Genomic DNA, 21,916 nt, shown 5'->3' with positions numbered 1-21,916 from the left:
TCACTACCATACTACACTCCGACGCTTTCCGTATTCTATCTGAACAATGCCGCTGGTGGAATACACATATCCATACTTACTTCAATGATTCCTTAGTATATACGTATATGGGACACAAAAGTGCGAAAGTTACACTTTTTGCATGTTACTATTAAGAGGGTCGAGAACGAGCGTTTGTAATCAGAGTGGGGGAACCGAGATTCTGAGAAATGAATTCCCCTCACAGTCCGTGAGTGGCTCTGTAAAGAGGTTGCCCTGATTAGGTTTGGCATATATTTTTATTCTAAAATTAAGAAAATAACATTCTGGATACATACGTTACGAGGATTTATTACTTTTTATATTTTGTAAAGGTACATCATATACTGAACGCCGGAACCGAACTGCAGGTTCACAAGGAACAGGGTTTGATTAGACCATAGGTCTGCGGATATAATGATTACCTAGCGCTGTATTTCCTTTTTTTCGTAGGATTCGTCGTTCTTTTCTCACTATTTTCCGTCTCTACGCTCATTTCCGGAAAATCCAACATATGATCATTGTATGCATCAAAATCTGAGAATCATAGAACAAACATCAAAAGTCAGTCAAAAGACAGAATTTGAATAAATTCCTATGAATTGACAGGTCACAGTAAGGCAGTTTAATTTGATTATAAGCACACGACAGGCAGATAGTTTGTTTCGTACCGTTAATGTTGTCTGTGGACATGATAGTGTTGCAGCTGGGACACTTTGGTGGATTTTGGACTCTCGCACAATTAGCAAAACAAAGCATATGTAAAACGTTGTGACAGCAAATGCAGCGTTCACCCTATTTAATAATACATCAAAATTAGAAGATTTTGAAAATTGTAAAATATATTATTAAAAGATTCAAAGTATTCACATGGAAGACCATTTGACGGCAAAGAGCACAGGTTTTAAGAGCTTCTTCGGAGTAACTAGCTTTGAAGTACGGAATCAACTCTGCTATGCTGCGTACACCCATGTAAAATTTACCATGCTGTAAATATCCGTAAATTAGTAAACTCATATGGAACAATTGTAACTGATCCGAACAACTTTTTATTTCTGTCTCCATCCGATCAACATCCAAGCAATACTAGATATAGCTGGCATAGAATCATTAATTGTACACTTTCAAGTATTATTCAAAGCTTACAGTTATATTTATCGAAACTAATCAATATCATAGGGCTGTTCATTAATAATTATAAGAATAGTAATAACAATAATAATAACTACTTCCAGTCCCGCAATACCGTTTCGGATATGGCCCCATAAGCGGACAGTTTGTGTGGGATGAGGGAGGGATGGGTTACTGACCATTAATTATGCCTCTGCAGCCGTCTTAAAATGTTCATTAGAAACATCTGTGTTGGCACAGAAAGCAAGGAAAACTACCGAAAACTTTGCCCAAGTGTAGCCAGACCGAGTTGTCGATTGGGCGCCTAAATGACTTGACCCATCTTACAGTTTTTGCGAGCTGTCGCTTAGGTCCTCATCGACTAGCTAGTGGTTTGAACTCGGATTACATCGTTCGATAGTCTCGCACACTACACGTGAGATATGCAGTCTACATTACATCAAAAGTTGAAAAAACATAAAAGAAACATGCATCCTGGGCAATGATTATAAAGTCATCAAATTATTTAATTCTATTACCTCTTTCACAAACCACTTTTTTTCGACCATCTTTGCCAAGAAATCTTCGGCATCTGCTTTTGACATTTGAGTGTCGAGAGAAGAGCACAAATTCAAGCACGCAGTGCTAGGAGCACAACCATCGTCCGAAGTAATTATTTCAGATAAAATCTTTCTGAGCAGTTCCAGCTGTGCAGGTGAAAATTCATTCTGGAAGCTTAATTCAAGATTTTATTAACGCAATCTTTCTTTGACCGAAGGTTAAAAGGAGCACTTGATTTTTCTATTCAATTACAAACGAATTAACTCTCACAAATCACAAAAGGGAACATTATTACCATAGTGGAAGTAAATCGGGCTACTCATTTCTAGTAATTTTGATTTGATTGTTACTTTTACGTTAGGACTGCGCGCACAAACAGAAAAGACTGACTGTATGTAAATACTCGTGCAGCAAATGTCAAATCGATGAGTGTTTTAGATCTTGAGATTTCGAAACACTAATGTGATATGCCAGAGTTCTTACTATTGGAATATGAAATTCGATTCAACGAGTCCCCTTCTCAAAATTTCCAAAGTTGTGCAGTGTCCTGCGATATAAATGACAAAACAGGCAGCCTCCACAAACTGAACATTTACAGAGACAAGTTTCCACACGTGTTAATCAGTTTGACATGACTATGGAATATACATATTAACAATACCTCGCAGTTTTATCAATCAACGTACTGATCAGAATCCAATACTTATGACCTGTCAATTCACAGGTTACAAGTTTTATAGTCATGTTTAAAGGTTCCAGTTTAACATTGATTTGATGTATGTATGTCTGCGTGCTTTCGTTCTGTTCTGTAAATAAACGTAAATATTGCTGTTTGACTTCGACGGAAAGTGTTTGTATGTTAAAAAGTACGACTATTTGGATCACAGCTCAGGGGTAACTTACGAAATAACTTGACAATTAGTTCTCTCGCGTCGGCAGTGCTCACAGCTTCACGTTCCATTATCACTTGTAATAGCGCACGATGGTTATTGGTATACGACATGGTGAAGTTGATTGTATGCAATTTACTGTGATTAATCTATCAATGCATGCTCTTTGAGTGACAATACGCCGGAAGCGGGAAGAAATCAAAACACCCGCAATCTCTGACTGTCCTAAAATCATGGATCACGATTGCCAATGATACCCTTCATCGTATCATTTGTATGACAGGCATGGGGGTAACAACAGCGTCCTACATTTACCAACTCGTTTGTAGGGGTTAAACCGTGATTATCGACGAGCTTGAAAATGCCGCCAGCTGGCTGTCGAGAATTTGATTACTCGAGCATATAGCGAGTCGGAAATTTGGCCATTCGGAAAGATGACGATTAGAGAATTTAGTAGGTCCTTAAAAGAGCGGCTTGTTGGTGTGGCGGTTTTTCTGTCAGGCTGTACCCTGTGAAGGATGTATGCACCAAGTGTGTTTTCCGAACACGACCGTGGTTCCGATATTAACTCCCGATGATATCAACAATCAGTTATCTCTCTTGCGCTGCCCAGTTCATGAGTAGCTCTGCCTCTGCCCTAGGGAATTTTACCGCTAGTAGCTAATTTCGGAACGCACTCCAAATATGGCGATTCGCGAAAACGAGTAAGAACGTCCAGAATGATTCAAATGCTCCACTATTTACGGCTTAAAGTTCCATAAACAACGTTCGTAAAATACTCACCTATGATTTCTGATTTCGCAGCGTATTCACGTTTCTTTTTTGCAAATAATAAAGCGATATTTGTGATTCTACCATTATGATAAGAAATTATTACGCACCATAACCTCATGAACTTGCTGTCACAACAACAAAACTGTCTCACTCGCACTTTATGCGAGAGATACAAAGACGCAGCTAAATCGTACTGCGCATGCGTGACTCGTCATGTCGGTTATTCTTCGCAGCGAACTGCTCACTTATCGCTGGAAAATTGATCCCACTTTTGGGATCGGAGTTCGGTGTGGTTCGGTGGAGTTCGGTCTCCTTCCCTCTTACTTCGTGCTTTTCGGAAAGACTATGAGGTACCACTTGTGAAACACAGAAACTTCTATATGTAAGAACATCAATTGGTGTGAGGGTATACCTTTGTTGTATGTATGTACAAATTCTATGAGCAAGCGCATGTGCGTTTGTTATTTAAAACTATAAGTTGTCTCTGATTTAAAAACAAAATGCCTTTTGATCAGAAACGTATAAATGGTCCAGAGGTTTCCGTACCGTATAGCGTCTACACTGACGTTAATAAATCGAAATCAAGTAAACCAAAAAAATCACTGCATAAAAGAGTTGATGGTCGAGAGCATAAGGATCTCAGAAAAATTTGTAAGTAAGGTTATGACTCCTGTTATATTTTGTTGTCTTCTCTCAAAACTGGATAAATATATGGACCTACAATCCTAGAAAAGGACCTACAGCCTTTAGCATAAGTACAAAAAACAGAAAAACAGTTGAGTAAATATGTTATAGTAAAGCGCAACGGATGTTTATTTATAGTTGCATTTATGCATTATAACTAGACACTATCGTGTACGATTTCTTTAATGTTTTTACACAATTTGCGAATATCTGTACAGCAAGCAAAATAACCCATTAAAAAAATCTTATCAAAAACACAAAAGTTTAATCATTTTAAACATTCTAATTATGAAACCCTTTTACAAATCATTGATATCTTATCTTGCAGTACCAATTCTATAGTGTCATATCACATATCATCTGTACAAGGGGCCTTATTTCAAAACTTGCGCAATACACAGCATAATTCAATTGTCCAACTCTGCGTCAAATTGATCTCAGGCTTTCTGAGTGGTTAAATCATTAAGTCTATATGGAAAGTCCATTAAACTGAATGCGAATTAGAGAATGAAATGATTAATTAAAATATAGCACGATCTGATATTCTTGATTTTTGAATGGCAGTTGTCAAAACTGGTGTTATCAGCCAAGCAAAAGGATCAGCCTACATAGAGGTTGGAATTACAAAAGTGGTATGTTCAGTATTTGACCCAAGGGAAATTCCAAACAAGAATGAATACAGTTTACAAGGTGAACTCTTTTGCGAGTTTAAATACGCCCCATTTGCCTGTGCAAAGAGACGAATACACCAACAAGATTCGGAGGAAAAGGAATTCAGTCTCGTTATGCAACGATCACTAGAACCAGCTGTTTGCAGGGTATTTATTATTTCCCATTAACGAAACGAGTATCAGCTACTTTTGTAAATTAGAAAAAATAGTTTCAGTATGTAAATATTCAGGAATGTAAATATTAATTAATAACCTCTATATATGAAATGGGTAAAGGAAATCAATGATTTTTATAAAATTTTGGGCTCCATAAAATACGTTCCAATTATTAAGCGTACCAAAATAGGCAAATGAATACTATGCTAAAAAAATTTTTCTTCAAAGATATTTCAGTTTTATTTTCACAACTGTTTTAATTCATAAAGTATTAGCAATTCAACTCTGTATTTGTTAGTTGATGTACAATTCACCTTTCACAGCAAGAGTTCCCAAATTTTCAAGTCGACGTGTATGCTCTGGTCCTCGACAACGGTGGCTCCTCTTTAGCAGCAGCCATAATGTGTGCCAGTCTTGCATTAGCAGATGCAAGTGTCCCCATGTTTGGTCTGGTTACTGCAGTTTCCGCAGTAAGTGAAGTAAAGGCAGTAGATGCTCGTGAAACCTCCACAGGCCAACTCAATTTGAAATATCTTCGTAAAATCTTTCACAATAAAAACATCTTCATTCATAATGAACTATTGTCAAACTGCATTCTTCACATGGATATGAATCTCTTGAAAATTTCAATTATAGTGCTACAGAAGTGCAGATAGACGGAAAACTGTAATAAAGATAGCAGCCGTTGAGATATTTCTGTTCCTTAAACCGTTAACGAACTTCTCATTTTCAGGGGTTCTATAAAGATACAATGTTTTTGGATCTGACAGTGGAGGAAGAGGTACTTTGTAATTCTGCACCAGCAAAGCCAAACCCTTCCAATAACCATGGACTGATCATGCAAGCTGCTTTACCGCAACATGACCAGATTTCAGAGTTTTTTCTCGTTGGAAGCATTAACATAGATGGCATAAAACAAGCTATCGAAACCCTCACTGTAGCTAATAAGAATATATGTCCAGTTGTTCAGCAATGTTTAGTCAAAACTGTCCTCAGAGCTTTAAAGCGAAAGGAACAGGAAAAAAATTAAATGAAAACATGATTAGAAATGAATGAACCTTGAAATTTTGACAAGGAGAGCATGATGTAAATAAAAATTTATACATTCATTTGAGTTGATAATAATTGGTTTATTTATATTTTAGGAGTAACAGAAAAAATCAGTTTTACATATTTCGCAGCTTATTTTTTATAGATAGGATTAATCTTCTGGTTTTTCTGGAGGTGGGCCACAAGGCTGCAGCATTTTCTCCATCAGATTAAATCTGACGCGTGCCTTGGCTTCGTTTTCAGCTAGCGCAAAAAAATTTAGAAGGTCGTAATGCCCCATGTAAGAGCTACATGAATCTCTGTGCTGATTAACCAACCATTCAAATTTCGTTGTGTCTGCATGACCTGTCCCAATGTACTTGGATTGAAGATGTTCCAGCTGACTATGGATATTGTAACGTTCCCCCATTCCTAAATTGAACAATAACAAAATGCGTGATACATAACCTCGAAATTATAGGTTAGCGCTATTAATGGGACGCAATATTCCATAAATTCATTTACCACCGTCTGTCGTATGGCCGAATGTACTCTTGCAATATGTAATGTCAGTTATACTTCAGAATATTAACAATTACTAAAATAGTGAAAAATTTCACTTGATATACTTTTCTACTTACTTTTGACAACGCTCTTGATAAGTTTCTAGTACACTTCTAGGTCTCTCTTATAAATGATTAACGAGATCAGTTTTCTAATGTATGTACAAGATTAACTACTTGGTTTTCACAAGAGTTTTGTACATGTGTGTTTACAGGTCCAGATACCGAGTCCGTATTTGTATCAGTTTTGACACAAAACTAGACAGGTATCGTCAAACGTTACAAATCACGCTTCGTCTTGAAACCATAGACTTATAAAGATAGACTAAGCGCTCCTAGAAGAGGCACTGACAATTACATATAAGGGACAGAGATATATCGGGACTACTGCTCTCTCTTTTCAATCGGCGACATGGTGGAAGACAACGGAGCAGGTAAGTGCAGGTAAGTGGAACAGCTATAGATATAGGCGCATAATTTCGCCTCATTCTCCTCTATCGCCTCGATCCCCGCCACAAATATCGTCAGAGAGAGAAGGGAATACTCCCGGCATATTTCTGTCCTTTAAATGTTTGCTTCAACTGCTAAAAGTGGTTCGCAAAATGTCCCGCGATTCTGCCGCCAATCTCCACCACTAGTGGCGCTAGTAGTTATCTGAAAAGCTTGCGCGCGGTCAACGAAGGCAGCGAGGGTGTCAGAAGTCTACTAGCGCCACGTAGAGGAACTAAAAAACGGGGATAAAACGCATATAATTTTCCAGTATACGAGCAGTGGCGAGTGTCAGGGGGCTGTTGTTTGGCTCTATTTGCGACCCGAAAAAAAGGGAAATGATCATAGTTCTCACAATGTCCACCACCGCTGTAGGTTAGCTGGTGACGTTAAGATCTTGGCCATGTTCGTAAATTGACTGACAGTACTCAAAATTCCCTAGGACAGAGTCAGAGCTATTCACGAACTCGGAAGCGCAAGAGAGATGAAAGATTGTTGACAGTACTGTCAGTCAATTTTCGAACACGGCCCTTATCTTACTCATCCTCACAGAAGCATGAGGCCCCTGGCGGATTTTGCGTCGTACTAAGACAACATAATCACAGTAACCGAGGGCCAGTCGGACCACCTCTTATTCTTACACCGTGCCCCCCCGCCCCCCACCAATCTAACCTATCCTGAGCTAACCTAACCCATCCTCTTGTACAGAATTATTGTTGATACCTTAACCGAAAATGGTGTCTGTTGAAAAATGAGTACAGGATCTCCCTAACTTCGGAATAGCTCATATATTAGAAGAATGAATTTGTGATATTAAATTTAAGTATGTGATTTTGTATGAATGTGTCGGCGAAGTATTAGATTATCAATATAACAGGGTAACGACACTGCACTTTCGCGAATCAACATTACTTGGTCATCAAAGTAATGTGCTAACTGGTCTTAGTTACCAAGTTCACTCGATTATCAAGATTGCACATAGTGACAAATTATAAAATTTGTATTAAATTGAAATTTACATAAACATCCACGATGGATCAAATGCTCCCGAGTCCGGGATTCAGCATCCCGAGTATCGGCACACCGTTACATCAACCTGAAGAGGATCAACAAATATTGCCGAATGCGCTACAACAACAACAACAAGTCCAACAAAATCAACTACAGCAAATGCATCCGATGGGTTCAAACGTACACGGAATGCCAATGTTGGGTACACCGCACAAAACCATGCACACTTATGCTCCGGCATTCGCAACGCCGCAAAGTCTTATGCAGCCACAAACACCGGTAAACACTATCTATTATTTCACTCGCTTTTTCACCAACTAATGTTATAAAAGTTGTTAACCACTTAAGGATGATATTTTGCTATTATTTTTTCATAGCAAAATATGATGTCGCCTATGGTTCAACCAGCGAGTCAAATAGCTCCCCCTTCAATCGGACCGTCAACTCCAGGCCCGATGACACCAATGACGCCTGCTTCCGCTGATCCTGGAATTCTACCCCAGCTTCAGTATGTTCCCATTGGCTACTGAATGTCTGTTACTATTTGTTAAATTCCTAATTATTCCTTAGGAACATTGTGTCAACGGTGAATCTCAACTGCAAGCTTAACTTGAAGGAAATTGCGCTACATGCTAGAAACGCCGAGTATAATCCGAAACGATTTGCAGCAGTTATAATGAGGATAAGAGAACCCAGAACTACGGCCTTGATATTCAGCAGCGGAAAAATGGTATGTACCGGTGCTAAAAGTGAAGAGGACTCTCGCCTAGCTGCAAGAAAATATGCACGTATCATACAGAAGCTTGGATTTCCAGTGAGTACTTGTATGTTGTCAAATTTCATATGATGAGATCCGTTTCCTGTACGAAACTTATTAAATTTTTATTAGGCTAAATTTTTGGATTTCAAAATTCAAAATATGGTTGGAAGCTGCGATGTCAAATTCCCCATCAGATTAGAAGGACTTGTATTAACGCACGGCCAATTCTCTTCGTACGAACCAGAACTATTCCCTGGCTTGATATATCGAATGGTTAAACCCCGTATCGTGTTGCTTATATTTGTTTCTGGCAAAGTTGTATTGACTGGTGAGTAATTAATCAAGAAAATCCAATGAAATATCTACAGCTTTTCGCTCGATATGAAATTATTTCTGATATTTCCGATAAATCATTCACATTTGTCCTGCTAATAAGTTACCATTTGTCCCCAAATAGAGATTACAGTTTGCTGATCATTGTGAATACATGAGCAGTGCTTTCCAATTATTTCATATCCAGTAATTGTAGTAATACATACCGATAATAATATTCTTGTTACCAACAGGTGCAAAAGTACGGCAAGAAATTTATGAAGCTTTCGATAACATATATCCAATTCTGAAGAGTTTTAAGAAGCAGTGATTCCCAACTGAATCTGACGATATTTTTGATACCCCGATGAAAGAATAGTCTTCTAAAATCTTTTTATTAATGCTGCTATTTGCAGAGGTGTACAGAACGACGAGTGTTCGTTATTTGTTAAAAAAAAATAACTGAAATAGCAACTACTGAAAATGTTATTGTACAAGACAATTGACATGAAGTACTATCGGTTTTTTGCGAGCACTTACATATTCTTACAGGCTGACAGGTGCCTTATGCCGCAAAGCCGTTATCTTTTATGAACAATTCTTAGATTAAGCTGTTGATTCTGGGCTTTGCCGTTAAGTAATGAAAAATAAAGTTAGTGTACCAAGTATTTTACGAATCTACTATTCCAAACCTCCCAGTAAATCAAATTTAACAAATGTGTGTAATTCAAATACACTGTAAAGGAATCAACTATGAGCACAGTTTTTTGAGAAAAGAATATGTGTTATACATAGCAGTGAATACGACATGTATTTACTGTTTCACTGCGTAGCGAGAGTTTATGAAGTAGAACTAATGGTTTCTTCTGTAAATCTTGTCTGAGTCATAGAGTTATCCAGCCTTTTCCTTATTGATGCGACATTTTCTTTTTTTTTTTTTTCCTTTCAAGATGATTATTCTTTCGAATCAGATTCTGATATCTTCTGTGTCGATTCTATGATGTAGGAATAAAAATTAGATTTCATGTACCATACATCACCCGTAATAGAGAGCTGTTTAGAACAGAATTAAATTTACCTCTTTTTTCTTGAGATTCCTGTCTAGTTAACTCTACTATTGGCAGCGAAGGTTGAGTCTCTTCGATATATAGCTCTGTAGTTTGTTCTAGAAGCTCGCTCTCTTCATGTTTTACTGCCACTGTTGGTTCAGAGTGTTCAAGTTCATCAGCCTTAGGTATTAACAAAGAAAATAATGATTGACGTTGAATTTCAGCTTTGGTCATCCAATCAAACAGGATGCATTTCGAATTCGAATAATTAAATATCTTACCGATACCTGGGATTGCATAATCAGTTGAGAAATATCTGTGAACACCTTGGTTGCATGTTCTCGTACATCCTGTTTCTCATCATCGCTAGTATTGTCTGGCAGATTGCTCAAGAGGTGATTTGTTGCAGCAGTTACTCCGTCGTCTTCTGGCAACAATTCAACTAACAAATCTTGAAGAATAGTAATATCTATCCTAGTTTCTTTGTCTATTCCAATATCATCCAGCAATTTCTTTACAAGTCGCTGCGGTTCTTTTTGGTCTATCCTTACTATCTTTGTCTCAGTGTCCAATCTTTGAATTGATGCATAAGTGGGTAGAAAATTATTGATTTATAAAAGTCCCTCGAATAAATGACTATTGTGATTAACTAACCGAAATATAATTTCGTTAATTATCTCCCGGATGGCTTGACACATTGCTTCAACATTTTCCGGGTCATCTTGTTGTGGCAGTGACGCAATGATGTTTTCAATACTTCGTTCAATTCCAGCATGCAATTCCTCTCTACTGCCGCCGATTGGCAAGTTAGACACCACCTCTCGCAATATGTCCCATTCCACACTCTCCTCTTCATCTCCTAACGAGGCCTGAATTATTCGTGAGAGCAAGTGGTGTACCTACAAAATAACGTTGGTGAATCCAATCTTTGAGTTTCGTTATTATTATTTCCCCTTATTTTTAGCACTTAGAAATCTCGTCCAGCATATGTAGCACCGAATACGTATACCAGTGCCAACAAACCATTGTCGATGTATTATTGTCGCACTCATCCATCGGCTGCAGCTGCATGTTGTCCTCATCATTTTCTTTTTTGTCATACATATCTTCTGTTGTCGTCTCTATGCATTCTTCGTCATCATTTTCTCTATTGTTAGTTTCTTCTTCTTCCCCCTCAACTTAAATAATTTTTGTTATTCTAATAGTGGACGTGATATTTCACACATCGTCGTGTGATTCACGATATGTGATGTGATTGTTTATAAATCAAATTTTTCTACATTGCACGAAATATTAAAAATCGTTTCACCTTCAACTTGGGTATCAATTTTCTCAAGTGCTACACCTTCTCCAGTTTCCATATTGATCACCGCTACTGCATTTTCCCTTGTTGCCTTTTTCACACCTTTTTTGCTCACTTTTGCATTTTTCTGACAACTAATTGGTGGTAGCGGTCTTGATTTTAAACTTAGGTTTTTTATCTCATTCTTTAACAACTCTTTCTGTTCCATCTGACTTTTAAGAATGTTTTCAAGTTTCTTCAGGTCTCCACGATATTCTGAATCAATTCTCGACATTTCTTCCTTCGAATCAATGATTAAGTTATTTTTATACGATTAATAATTCGAAACATAGATGAATATGTATAGACTTGTCTTTATATATATATTTACATATTACGACAATTTACATATGGTGGCGACTCCAATCTTCGCCAAATTTCAATATCTATGTCGCAACCAACTTTTAAGAGTTAAAAATACTCGATGTGCACAAAGAATGCATTCAAAAAGTTTCTGTTTCATTCCTGAGATCGTGGCTATAATGTAGAAATCTCATTGAAGGTAAGAGTCTGTGATTGTTAACAAATTTGGTACACCACATATAGATATTTATATCAAAACTATGTTATTCTCTACATTTTCATTCTTACTTCTGATACAGGATTGTGTTTCAGAATTTTCCTTAGTTTCAATTGTTCCTCCTCCAACACCGTTAAGAAGCTTAATTTCTCAGTGTTATCTTGAATGACCGTTTCCAAGGTTTTTATCTCCTCTGCATATTTATCTCGAATGCCTGAAAGTTTGCATAGGTCAAAATATAGCTAACAAATGATTTCAGTATATTACACGTGAAATTTAAGTATTCACATTTAATTTGACTTTCAAATACCGGAACCATTTCAGTGAGACCAACTTTGATATCGTAAATCATGCGCCTCAACACAGCTTCGTAAAGAGTGTTAAGAGACACTTCCTGACCAAATTTCTTCATCATTTCTTGTCGTATACGACTTTTCAATCTGTATATTTCTGCATCCATGTGTTTACAATCAACATTCATACGTTGCAAATGCATACGATTTTTTCTGTCAAATATATACAATACGATAAACATTGAAACTTATGTGAATATCAAAGTATCGGTAGCTCGGTAAGTCTGAACTTAATATTCAACTACACATCAAAGCTCTTTTGCACAACTTTTGAAGAGTAATAATTTCACATCAGGTGATTACCCAATTTTCAACCCAATTGAAGTAAAAGAACAAGGTAAATGGATAAAAAACAGAGATTAATTGACTACTGCAGATGAATATTGGTAAAGTACTTGTGTTTAGCTTTCTGTTCAGTTGTTTCTTCCCTGAGCTCGCCTACCCTAGCGTAGAGGCTTGTCAATTTGGCTTTGTCAAATACTACGCAGTCATTAATCTTTTCCATGGTCATTTCGTCTTTTAAATGCTGCAATTGATGCAGTTTTAATATCACAGTCATATCGATATCATTCAATTTACATTGCTTTTCTCGCTGTGGAAATTGTAAAATATTGCTAACAATAGGTACATATTCGTATATCAATAAAGATCATTTTTATTTACAGTAGAATATCTCACCATGAAAGCTTGTAATTCATCTTGATTACTTTTCAAAACATTTTCAATCACTTTCAGCTTCTTTGTATCACTTTCGATTTCTTTTCGAAGACTTTCGATACACTTTTGATCCTCTTTTATTTGAAATTCACACTCGTAGCGTTTGTCGCGCATAGAAAATGCTGCGAGATAAATTTCCCGATCACAATTCGGTGGGCAAGTATTTTCATCAAGGTGAATCGGCCCAATTTCTCGACTATCAATACTTTCTGTATCGTCTTCCGCCGAGCTGCTGTCTGTTGTTGATGACGAAGACGATGACGACTCTACGAATCAATAACAATCATACCATGACATTACATAAAAAATACTAAAAATTGACCGTATATTTATTATTGTTATTCTACATTTGCCTGCTCAGACGTACCATCTTCAAGTTTTGGTGGTTTGTACTTTTTTTTAAAGATCCTCTTCAAAAAGTCGTGAAACTTATTTTCACTGATCATGCTCATAAACTCTGAGACAAGCTCTTTTATTCTTGCATGCAATTTAACAATCTCTTTATTCTTTTGATCAATTCTGCTGGTCATCATTTGTATCTAAAATGTAATAATTTTTGGCACTTGCAGAAATTTTATGTTCACAGAATTAAAGTAGAACAATACAAAAAACTAATAAATTATTGCATAGTACCTTCATTTTGGCAGTGACCCTTTCGTTGATTTTCTCCGTTACCTTTTCGGTCAACATATCTTCCATTGCTTCAAAGTCCTTAAGAACAATCAGCTCCTGATGTAAAGTTAAAATAAACAGCTCCATGTAGACGCTGTCAGTTACAATCTGGAGTCGCTCTCTCTCCAGTTCATCCAAACTTTTATCTAATTCCTCGTAGCTTTCCTGAATGTGTTCCAGTATACAATCTTGTTCATAGATTTGTCTAGCGACACGAGAACGTTTCAATTCTCTTTCCCAAGGTGTTTCGATGTGGTCACCTGACATCAAACTCTGCAATACATCTTCCGCTACCACAGACAGAGCTCTATACCTTTTCTCAGGCATTTTCATGAACAATGTAGTCAAACTGCTCTCCCGTTCCAGCTGAACAGTTTTTTCATCCATCAATAGTAATTCGTGTTCCTCGTCTTCCGGGTTGTTAACGATTTCTGTTGCAAATCCTTTCTTAGTTCGCTTTGCCTCCCTCACTTTCTCAGCCATTGATACATATTGCTCAAACTGTGGAATTATTCAATCATTAAGGAGTTATACGCAGTCAGGAGGCCGAAAAAGAGCGATTTTTCAAGAATATTGCATGAAGAGACATTTCAATTTATTAATATAACAGTATATAATATAAAAATGTACACATATTGGAGTAGCATTGAACTTCATTCTGATTTTTTTTTTTTGTAAAAATAATATTTTTAAAGCTACTATAGCCGATCTCCGGGAGCACCTCTAAAAACCGGCGTCTTGCGGTGAGCAAGATATCTCTGGACTGGATCAAAGGAAATGGAAAAACGAAAAAGATTTACCTAATATAAGGTATTACCTAGTCTTTAATAGAAGGATTAAGCAAAATATTAATTTTTAACAAAACGGCGATTTTCTAGAAAAAGGGTTCGATTTTCCTTAAAAAAATTCGCTTCAATTTGTTTATAAAATGGAAGATATTTATTGGAAAGAAAAAAACTTTCGATCAAGAACTAAAAATTATATTCATAAAGCTTGTGTGAAGACGTGAGACTGATCTGTTCAGACATTTTCGAGAAATCTTGCTCACAGACTTTGAAAACATTGTTTTCAGAAAAACGCGTGTAAATTTTCACGCAAATGCGCACTTTAACTCAGAGAATATTTGTCGGAACGACATAAAATTTTATGTGTATATACTTGAACATATGTACATTACGAAATGAAATTTAGACAAAATTAATTTTTGAAACATCCTACCAATTTTTCAAAAGTCAAATTAAATCTATGGCCGTGAGCCTTGTCAGAATTTCAAACATGTGCATTACAATGCTTGATAAGGGCTTATAGTTTTCTCACAGTACCAATTTTAAAATCAGTGCTGTCACATGATGCAAACTGATATTAATAATTATGAAAACTCTGTAAAGTAGGACCATGCGACTTATTTGTTGTATCAGATTTTCACACATGTTCGTTAATCTGTAGCTACATACCTTCAAATTTCTTTCTGGAAATTCAATGTTGTAATCAATCTGTGGGACAGTTGGTATTGGCTTGATTCGTTTTTCAGGTATCTCTGCGTGTATTTTTTTCAATTTCAGTACCAAATCATTAACCTCGCATAGAAGAGCCTCCTTCTTGCTTCTAATACTTCTCAACTTATCATTGAAGCCTTCCCGCATTGCGTGAGCCTAATGATACAATATGACTCATTTAAGGCCTGTACTTTCTTACGAAAAAATTGCATACAGAAATGGAACCCTTGCGCACCCTTTTCCTTGCATCCAAAAACTGTTTGTACTTGTTCAATGTATTCTCTCTTTGCTCTTTGGGAATACTGAAATTTGCCGATGTCTTTAATTTGTAATCACCAATCGCGTTTTCTGCATTTTCAATAGCAGCTACGTCGTCTGGATGATTTACACGCTGATTTGGCTTACTCGCATACATTGCCTTCCACTGAAATATTAAATAAATTATCGAACACGTTGAACATCCATATTTTTATACTACATCACCAATAGCTTCTTATCATACTTCATTATACCCATATGATACTAATGCATTACTCATGAAAGTCTGCGACCGAAACGTTTTTTACTTCTGATAAAAAATATGCCATGTAAATTTGGTCAATCCGGTAGCATTTGATGCCTTCGAACAGAGTTAGCGAATCGTCCAATTTCAAACGGCTGCAATTCGCAAACGTCAAATTTCCTATCAAAAGTATAAAACGCTTCAATTGCAGATTTTCTCGAGGAAGACATTGGCAATAGTCCTGGGTGACCCTGTACATTAACTTTACTAATATTAACAGCAATACCTCCATTTGACGCTCTTCAAATCTAGCTTTTCGAGCACGGTATTTTCTCAGCATCTGATTGACTTTGACACCCAGACGGTACTGAATTGTTGACGGACTTAATCCTTTAAGAAAACTTTCCACGCCTGAAATTTTCTTTTTCTCCACAGCTTCTTCTTCCACTTCCTCAGCTTTAACATCTGCATGTCTGTTAAAATTCAATTTCAACATTAAATTTACATCTGAAAACACTACATACAAAATTGCTAACATCAAGACAATATTTTCCCAAAGTTTCATAAAAGTTAGAAATGGTGAAGTTCAGCCATTTATCAAAGTGCCGTGATACGATTCCATGCACGTAACAAAATACTAATTGATATTTGTTCTTGCCTGTCCGCAACACTCTCTAAATTCCGATTACGCTGCAATTCCGCTTCTTTTATGGGAGGACAAATATTTAACTGCCAAAATTTTCTACCACATATGACTTTTAACATTTTGAATTATACGTGAATACCCTTTGTAAAGATCTGTAACCACTTAAACCACAGCATGCTTAGATCTTAAAATTACCTGCCTGCATTGTCTCGTTCCTTTATCCTTCTCGCTACTTCGGTACAAGCGTTCAAAAATGTTTCATCCAATTTCCGCTCGCGTAATGATTTTACCGAAGTGTTTGGTGACCTTGGCAATGTGGTAAATCAATTATTGGAATCAAGATAACACTCGATTTGATTGAATGGTTTTCGAAATATCACTGAAGGGGAATACTTACAGTATTTTGCAAACTTCGAAAGGAAGGCAAGTGATCGGTTCTATAAAATGATTCATCAACTTCCGGAGATGAAGCTTGCTCTTCTCCACTTTGAACGCTAATTTTCTGTGTACGAGATCCATTTCTGCCTGTAACTGTTGGTTCAAATCCGCTGTGATTCTAGGATCTAACTCGAACTCCGAATGCGGTATTTGTTGAGACTTGATTAGACTACGATTTCTGGAAAATGCAAGAAACAACATCAGATTTAACCGATCTCTAAAATTAATATATGCCATTACTCTAATTGAAAAATGTGAATCTGGTCCGTATTAAGTTACCGATCAATAATTTTTGCGTAAGTTTCTCCAAGTCCGCTCAATATATTCAAGACCTCATTCTTCTTCTGTTTCGCCGCAGCCATTATTCTGTTGTACTCAGCTTTTACGATCACCTCTTCTAAACTTGGATAAGACAGTTCTTCGATATCATCTGTGTTTTTTTCCGGCTGTTTTGATCATAAAATTTCTGCTTATTTCAAACGGCGTCTTACTAAGCTATAAATTTATCTAACTTCAATAACTAGTGTACCAGTTTTCGAAACGGCGCATGTACTTCCGGACTTAAATAAGACTCCGTATATTCACCGGCATCGTTAATCAAATACGAAAACAAGTTTCCATCGTGTCCGCAGGTCAGTAGCATTCTATTGTCATGGCTAATCAATATCTTTGGTATGTATCCGTTGTAATTATCATGCATCGGTAATATCCAATAATCTGATAAGTCTGTGTGATCGTCTCTGTTGACGCGACAAACGCGGATTTCACCATGTTCCATACCGAGAATCAAATACTTCTTATCATTACTGAAATCAATCCACAACGTCAACTAATTATTACATCAAGCAGCAAAGTAAACTTGATACTTCATTCTAACAAATGAATTTGAATTGTTGGGTAGAAAATGAAACCGTCTGACTTACTAGAACACGTAACTGCTTATTTCTGTATCGTCTCCATCAAAGACCATTGTGCTTTTACAAGGCTCACAGACATTCGTGCCAGTTGTTGGGAGTGGATATTCATATATGTACCCCGCATCAAATCCTGCCATTGATAACCAGATGGTATTGCCAACCGTGTAATTAGCAAACAACACTTTATTTGGCACTTCTGGTATATGGATGTCAGGATACGGCGGATCGTCTTCAGAATCCACTGTAAATAGAGCATTGTAATACTTTTCCAGGTGAATGAGGCCAAACCTTACATCAAATTTTGAGAAATTTAGGTACTTAAAAAGGCTTCCTCGTCGATTTCAATTCCAGGATTATCAGCCACAAGTTGTGCCATTTGCTTCATCTTGACAGCAGTTTTCGCTGCTTTCTTCTTCAATAAATTATGGTGAAACAACTCCCTGCGAATCGCAGATTTCACGGATACAAATTTGAAGATACGCAACTCGCAGCGTACGAGCTCGTATGATACTGTAGTGTAGTCGACAGTGTCGGCAGGTAATTTCACTTCGACACATTCACCTTTGACGCAGCCAATCAGTATTGACCTAGTCTGCAGACAGAGTATAATCACCAATTTTGTAACATTTACATCTCGCAATAAATTGAAGAGACTGGTATTGTCAAGTTTACTCACTTCTACAGGTTTCCATGTGAGACAGGTTGGGCTTGATGGAACTCTGATGTAACCAATTGGTACAAGCACAGGATAAGGTTTCGTTTTACGAAGGCGCATTACGAACACTGTTGCATCTTCAGCTCCGGTAACAAGTAAACTGAAACCGTTACAGGTACATAAAGACACACGATCCAACACAATTTTTCTATGAAACGGTATATGAATTTCCAAACCAAACCTGTTCGATTCGTTCAGCGACATAACTGTGATGGGACTAGAGTGTGGTTTTATTGCCTGTAGCAATCGAACGTAATCACCTTTTATATCCGATGCCAAATTGGCTTTCTCTATGGCTATTGTGACCACGCGAAGAACACCGCTTCCAAATGCGCACACTAAACTACAACCGCTAGCTTCGACCTAGGAAAACGTTTTGTACTATTTAGCTTTGATCGGTAAGATTACTCATCAATAACTTCCTAAACACTATTTACGATACATTGTTGAACGACAAATCCTACTAGCTCACCGAGCATGGAAGCCATCTGATTTGAGTACCGACATCGTGGAACTTGTGAACCAGGATCAATCTCTTGGTATAGTAATTATAGATGTGTAAATATGCATCCCTACCAAAGGTAACGACAAATGGGCCCCAAGATGAAACGCTCATGTCAACAATAGGACCTGCATGGCACGTCAATATTTTCCTTGGTGGTTCTGGTACTCCAGAGGTACAGATGTCGATTAGCCACAAACCGCCGTTGCCATCCTGTGTATGGTTTTAGATATTCCTTTTAATTACACATTAATGGCTTTGATGTAAAGCTATGTTTGATACTCACTTGAGCATACCAAAATGACTGCTCAAAGTCTTCTGGCTCTTTTTTCTGAACACACATGAGCATGGAATGGTCGCCTTTGGCATTGTCCTCAGCAATTTCAAATTCGTATATCGGCTCAATTTCGATGAAGCAATCATCATCTGGCGGATCAGCTTGTTCAATAGTTTCGTAAAACCATATGCGAATCCAACCATCCATGCCTAACTTACACGAAACAAGATTCTATACATATGACCAGCAATATTTTCACACTGTTTACAAACGTTAGTTAATAGTAAATTAGTAATTAAATCTGTAAGTATGATAATGAGAAGGAGCAATTTCAATTACTCTCAAATTCAATTACCTGTTAAATCTAGTTTAATTTTCTAATCATCACTCTAAATTGGATAATGATAAACAAACGTGTGCTCACTCACCAACAGACATTAATTCACCGTTATTATATTCAAACTGTGTTATCAATTTTGCATGACAAGTGTTTCGTGCTGTTTTACAGACTTCTAGTTTTATTAGACCCTCGTCCCATAGCAAAATATTTCCCCACTCACAGCCAGAGACAACCTTTATTAATACAATTGATTCAGCAAGGCAAAATGGGTAATTAAATTATAAATTACACAATCTATAAAGGACAAATTACCTTTTCATCAGGCATCGGGTAGACTCCGACTATGTCTGAAATCTCGGTTTTTCCAAACCTGCCAAGTTCACCTTTCAGTTTAAGGCCGGTGAAAGTTTTAGCCATTTTCCAAAACTTAATGTGACCGGATCCACTTGAAGTCAAGTGTCCAGGAACGGATGGTGAAAATGTTACATTATAGATGTCTTGAACATGCGATTTGCATCGCAGCATGATCCTAGCTCTTGACCAATTCCATACAGTTATCATGTAATCTGGTTCTCCTCCTTGAGAGACTAATAGCAGTCCATCTGGACTGTAGTTTCAGAATTAAGTACAGCTCGATGATTTTTGAGTATTGCGGTAAACGTGCGATTAATTTACCTATATGCCAAATGAGAATACGAGCGCTTTGTGCCCTGCATCAAAATAGTGACGATCTCCATCGTTGGCCATTCGTAAATTATAATAGGAGGATTAATTCCATTTTCGCCAACGGCTATGTGATTATGTGTTGGATTTTTCTATATTCATGGGAAATATAATACATCGAAGATACTGATTTGACGAAACTAATTGTAAGTAAATACCAACCCCCATCATTATTACTTACAGTAATATGACCAATTCCACCACCAGTCGACCCACGTCTGAACCATATCCTATTTTCTGGGACATTGAAGAAATGTATCAAATTACCAGATGCAAAAATTATCGTATTTGGGTCTGCGACGCAAAGATTGAAATGCCTTTGGCAGTCATATGCATATGAATGACTGAGAAATGTTAAGAAATTGCATCGGAAAATGAAATGCAATTAGATGACTATTTATTCCTGGTTATTAGGAACACTGCAGCACAGTTTTTGATTAAATATTATTTGCACAACTTTTCAAATATTGGGAAGGATACTGAAATTCCAAAATATTTATGGGAACTGTCCCGCCTTTAACATGGGTTGGACCTGAAATATAATCGTCACTGTTGTAGGAAGTAATACGAGGGCCTGCATAGTCTTTGCCACTTTCAACGAGATATCCTGCACCCTCGTGCCAATCATATTCGTACTCATATTCCATGGACTGAAAACCAGTGAAAGACTCCTGCTGTTCGACGTTGGTGCTCGCAGAAGACGGAACAAACAGTATTTCTTCCACATTTAAATGTGCTAATCAAATAATGTAAAATTCATACAAGTAACATAGATTAGCAAAGTTCTCGTACAGCAGTTCTGCGGTGAATCAATACAAAATTTCCTCAATTATACCTGGATTTTTTAACCCTGGTGTTTCGACTTCAGGTGTAACAGTTTCTGGAACAGGAATTATATGTTCTGCATGCTCTGTGACATTCTTCGTGTTGTCCATTGTGAGTCTTTCTTTGCTGACGATTCTTTGATGCTCAATTTCTTCCCGATCAACCACTGGTTGTGGAGGATCTTGGGGCAGGTTTTCTGCTTTTTCTATGTCATCATCTGTGTCAGCCATTGTAACTTAATCAAATAGGTTCCTGTTTACCAAGTTAAGTTTCAATATGCATTCCGAGTTATACTATCCTGGAATTGTGTGTAAGCAGAAGCCGACCTCTTAGATAAAAAGTAATTGCGAAAATAAATCTCAAATCGTAGTGCATAAAAATCCCACGAAAATAGCGTGAAAATTGCTACTCTTCGTTCGTGTTCGGTCCATTGACTAAACAAGCAGCCGTTACCATACCAACAGAAATTGGAAAATTTGGAATCTTACGATATAAATGGGAATCTGGATAACAGATAATAACAAATTAATTATCAAAACAAATCTAGATGTGGAACAATAGGAATCATACAAAATCAATGAAAAATTTTCCTCAGTCCAATTTCAGCTTTTTGAACTTGTATTTTTTTCTATTAGTACCGTTAACTTTGTACTGTTTTACTGCTTAATTCTTTTTTTTTTAATCAGTGAAAAACCATCGGTTTTTATGTCACGTTATGGTTCCTCTCACTGCATACTGTCCAAAACATTGCATACCATAAAACTGTTAAAAATGCTGTGCTATATTAATGGTTATTATACTACTATTACATATGAAATTCTGCGTATTTATGTATAAAAATTTAGTACTACGCG

At 37.0% G+C, this 21,916-nt stretch overlaps 5 protein-coding genes across 5 annotated transcripts; 2 read left to right on the top strand and 3 right to left on the bottom strand.

The window, feature by feature from the left end:
- Positions 1–310: 310 nt before the first annotated feature.
- On the bottom strand, positions 311–3,579 carry LOC124297127 (non-structural maintenance of chromosomes element 1 homolog). The gene is made up of 7 exons (XM_046747787.1): positions 3,363–3,579; positions 2,593–2,804; positions 2,351–2,495; positions 1,668–1,863; positions 889–1,005; positions 690–813; positions 311–555 (listed from the first exon to the last, which is right to left on the bottom strand). Exons 2-7 carry the CDS (start codon positions 2,690–2,692, stop codon positions 440–442), a joined length of 798 nt encoding a protein of 265 aa, XP_046603743.1. The 5' UTR covers positions 2,693–2,804; positions 3,363–3,579; the 3' UTR covers positions 311–439.
- Positions 3,580–3,625: 46 nt separating this feature from the next.
- On the top strand, positions 3,626–5,917 carry LOC124297126 (exosome complex component MTR3-like). Its single transcript, XM_046747786.1, has 4 exons — positions 3,626–4,004; positions 4,602–4,855; positions 5,188–5,334; positions 5,598–5,917. The coding sequence occupies exons 1-4, from the start codon at positions 3,854–3,856 to the stop codon at positions 5,892–5,894; spliced, it is 849 nt and encodes a 282-aa protein (XP_046603742.1). The 5' UTR covers positions 3,626–3,853; the 3' UTR covers positions 5,895–5,917.
- Positions 5,918–5,973: 56 nt separating this feature from the next.
- On the bottom strand, positions 5,974–6,843 carry LOC124297128 (splicing factor 3B subunit 5). The gene is made up of 2 exons (XM_046747788.1): positions 6,535–6,843; positions 5,974–6,325 (listed from the first exon to the last, which is right to left on the bottom strand). The coding sequence occupies exon 2, from the start codon at positions 6,321–6,323 to the stop codon at positions 6,066–6,068; it is 258 nt and encodes an 85-aa protein (XP_046603744.1). The 5' UTR covers positions 6,324–6,325; positions 6,535–6,843; the 3' UTR covers positions 5,974–6,065.
- A 772-nt stretch (positions 6,844–7,615) lies between these two features.
- On the top strand, positions 7,616–9,696 carry LOC124297863 (TATA-box-binding protein). The gene is made up of 5 exons (XM_046749208.1): positions 7,616–8,235; positions 8,334–8,464; positions 8,527–8,770; positions 8,846–9,044; positions 9,283–9,696. The coding sequence occupies exons 1-5, from the start codon at positions 7,978–7,980 to the stop codon at positions 9,357–9,359; spliced, it is 909 nt and encodes a 302-aa protein (XP_046605164.1). The 5' UTR covers positions 7,616–7,977; the 3' UTR covers positions 9,360–9,696.
- On the bottom strand, positions 9,564–20,952 carry LOC124297862 (cilia- and flagella-associated protein 44). Its single transcript, XM_046749207.1, has 30 exons — positions 20,718–20,952; positions 20,419–20,581; positions 20,190–20,329; positions 19,827–20,121; positions 19,603–19,747; positions 19,184–19,383; positions 18,868–19,110; positions 18,577–18,758; positions 18,357–18,495; positions 17,999–18,272; positions 17,687–17,921; positions 17,293–17,569; positions 17,043–17,209; positions 16,723–16,941; positions 16,521–16,631; positions 15,966–16,152; positions 15,413–15,601; positions 15,136–15,333; positions 13,643–14,182; positions 13,357–13,548; positions 12,971–13,273; positions 12,688–12,884; positions 12,228–12,445; positions 12,011–12,153; positions 11,387–11,660; positions 11,101–11,255; positions 10,732–10,976; positions 10,359–10,650; positions 10,107–10,257; positions 9,564–10,023 (listed from the first exon to the last, which is right to left on the bottom strand). Exons 1-30 carry the CDS (start codon positions 20,882–20,884, stop codon positions 9,983–9,985), a joined length of 6,282 nt encoding a protein of 2,093 aa, XP_046605163.1. The 5' UTR covers positions 20,885–20,952; the 3' UTR covers positions 9,564–9,982.
- Positions 20,953–21,916: the final 964 nt, after the last annotated feature.

This window comes from Neodiprion virginianus, chromosome 2 (genome assembly GCF_021901495.1).
Source record: "Neodiprion virginianus isolate iyNeoVirg1 chromosome 2, iyNeoVirg1.1, whole genome shotgun sequence".
NCBI lineage: Eukaryota > Metazoa > Arthropoda > Insecta > Hymenoptera > Diprionidae > Neodiprion > Neodiprion virginianus.
The sequence above is the reverse complement of the archived record's forward strand: the minus strand, read 5'-3'. Positions and strand labels throughout refer to the sequence as shown.

Bases quoted from the DNA above. Each gene is read 5' to 3' on its own strand.
- LOC124297126 (XM_046747786.1), top strand. From the start codon at position 3,854: ATGCCTTTTGATCAGAAACGTATAAATGGTCCAGAGGTTTCCGTACCG. The intron at 4,856-5,187 runs GTATTTATTATT...CACCTTTCACAG, and splicing joins TAGAACCAGCTGTTTGCAGG to CAAGAGTTCCCAAATTTTCA. The intron at 5,335-5,597 runs GTAAGTGAAGTA...TCTCATTTTCAG, and splicing joins TGGTTACTGCAGTTTCCGCA to GGGTTCTATAAAGATACAAT.
- LOC124297127 (XM_046747787.1), bottom strand. From the start codon at position 2,692: ATGTCGTATACCAATAACCATCGTGCGCTATTACAAGTGATAATGGAA. The intron at 1,864-2,350 runs GTATTGTTAATA...TCTTGAATTAAG, and splicing joins TTGATTGATAAAACTGCGAG to CTTCCAGAATGAATTTTCAC. The intron at 1,006-1,667 runs GTAATAGAATTA...GGATATTTACAG, and splicing joins AAAAGTGGTTTGTGAAAGAG to CATGGTAAATTTTACATGGG.
- LOC124297128 (XM_046747788.1), bottom strand. From the start codon at position 6,323: ATGGGGGAACGTTACAATATCCATAGTCAGCTGGAACATCTTCAATCC.
- LOC124297862 (XM_046749207.1), bottom strand. From the start codon at position 20,884: ATGGAATATGAGTACGAATATGATTGGCACGAGGGTGCAGGATATCTC. The intron at 18,273-18,356 runs GTGAGTAAACTT...CTCTGTCTGCAG, and splicing joins TCACATGGAAACCTGTAGAA to ACTAGGTCAATACTGATTGG. The intron at 11,256-11,386 runs GTGAAACGATTT...AAATTATTTAAG, and splicing joins AATTGATACCCAAGTTGAAG to TTGAGGGGGAAGAAGAAGAA.
- LOC124297863 (XM_046749208.1), top strand. From the start codon at position 7,978: ATGGATCAAATGCTCCCGAGTCCGGGATTCAGCATCCCGAGTATCGGC. The intron at 8,236-8,333 runs GTAAACACTATC...ATTTTTTCATAG, and splicing joins TTATGCAGCCACAAACACCG to CAAAATATGATGTCGCCTAT. The intron at 8,465-8,526 runs GTATGTTCCCAT...ATTATTCCTTAG, and splicing joins GGAATTCTACCCCAGCTTCA to GAACATTGTGTCAACGGTGA.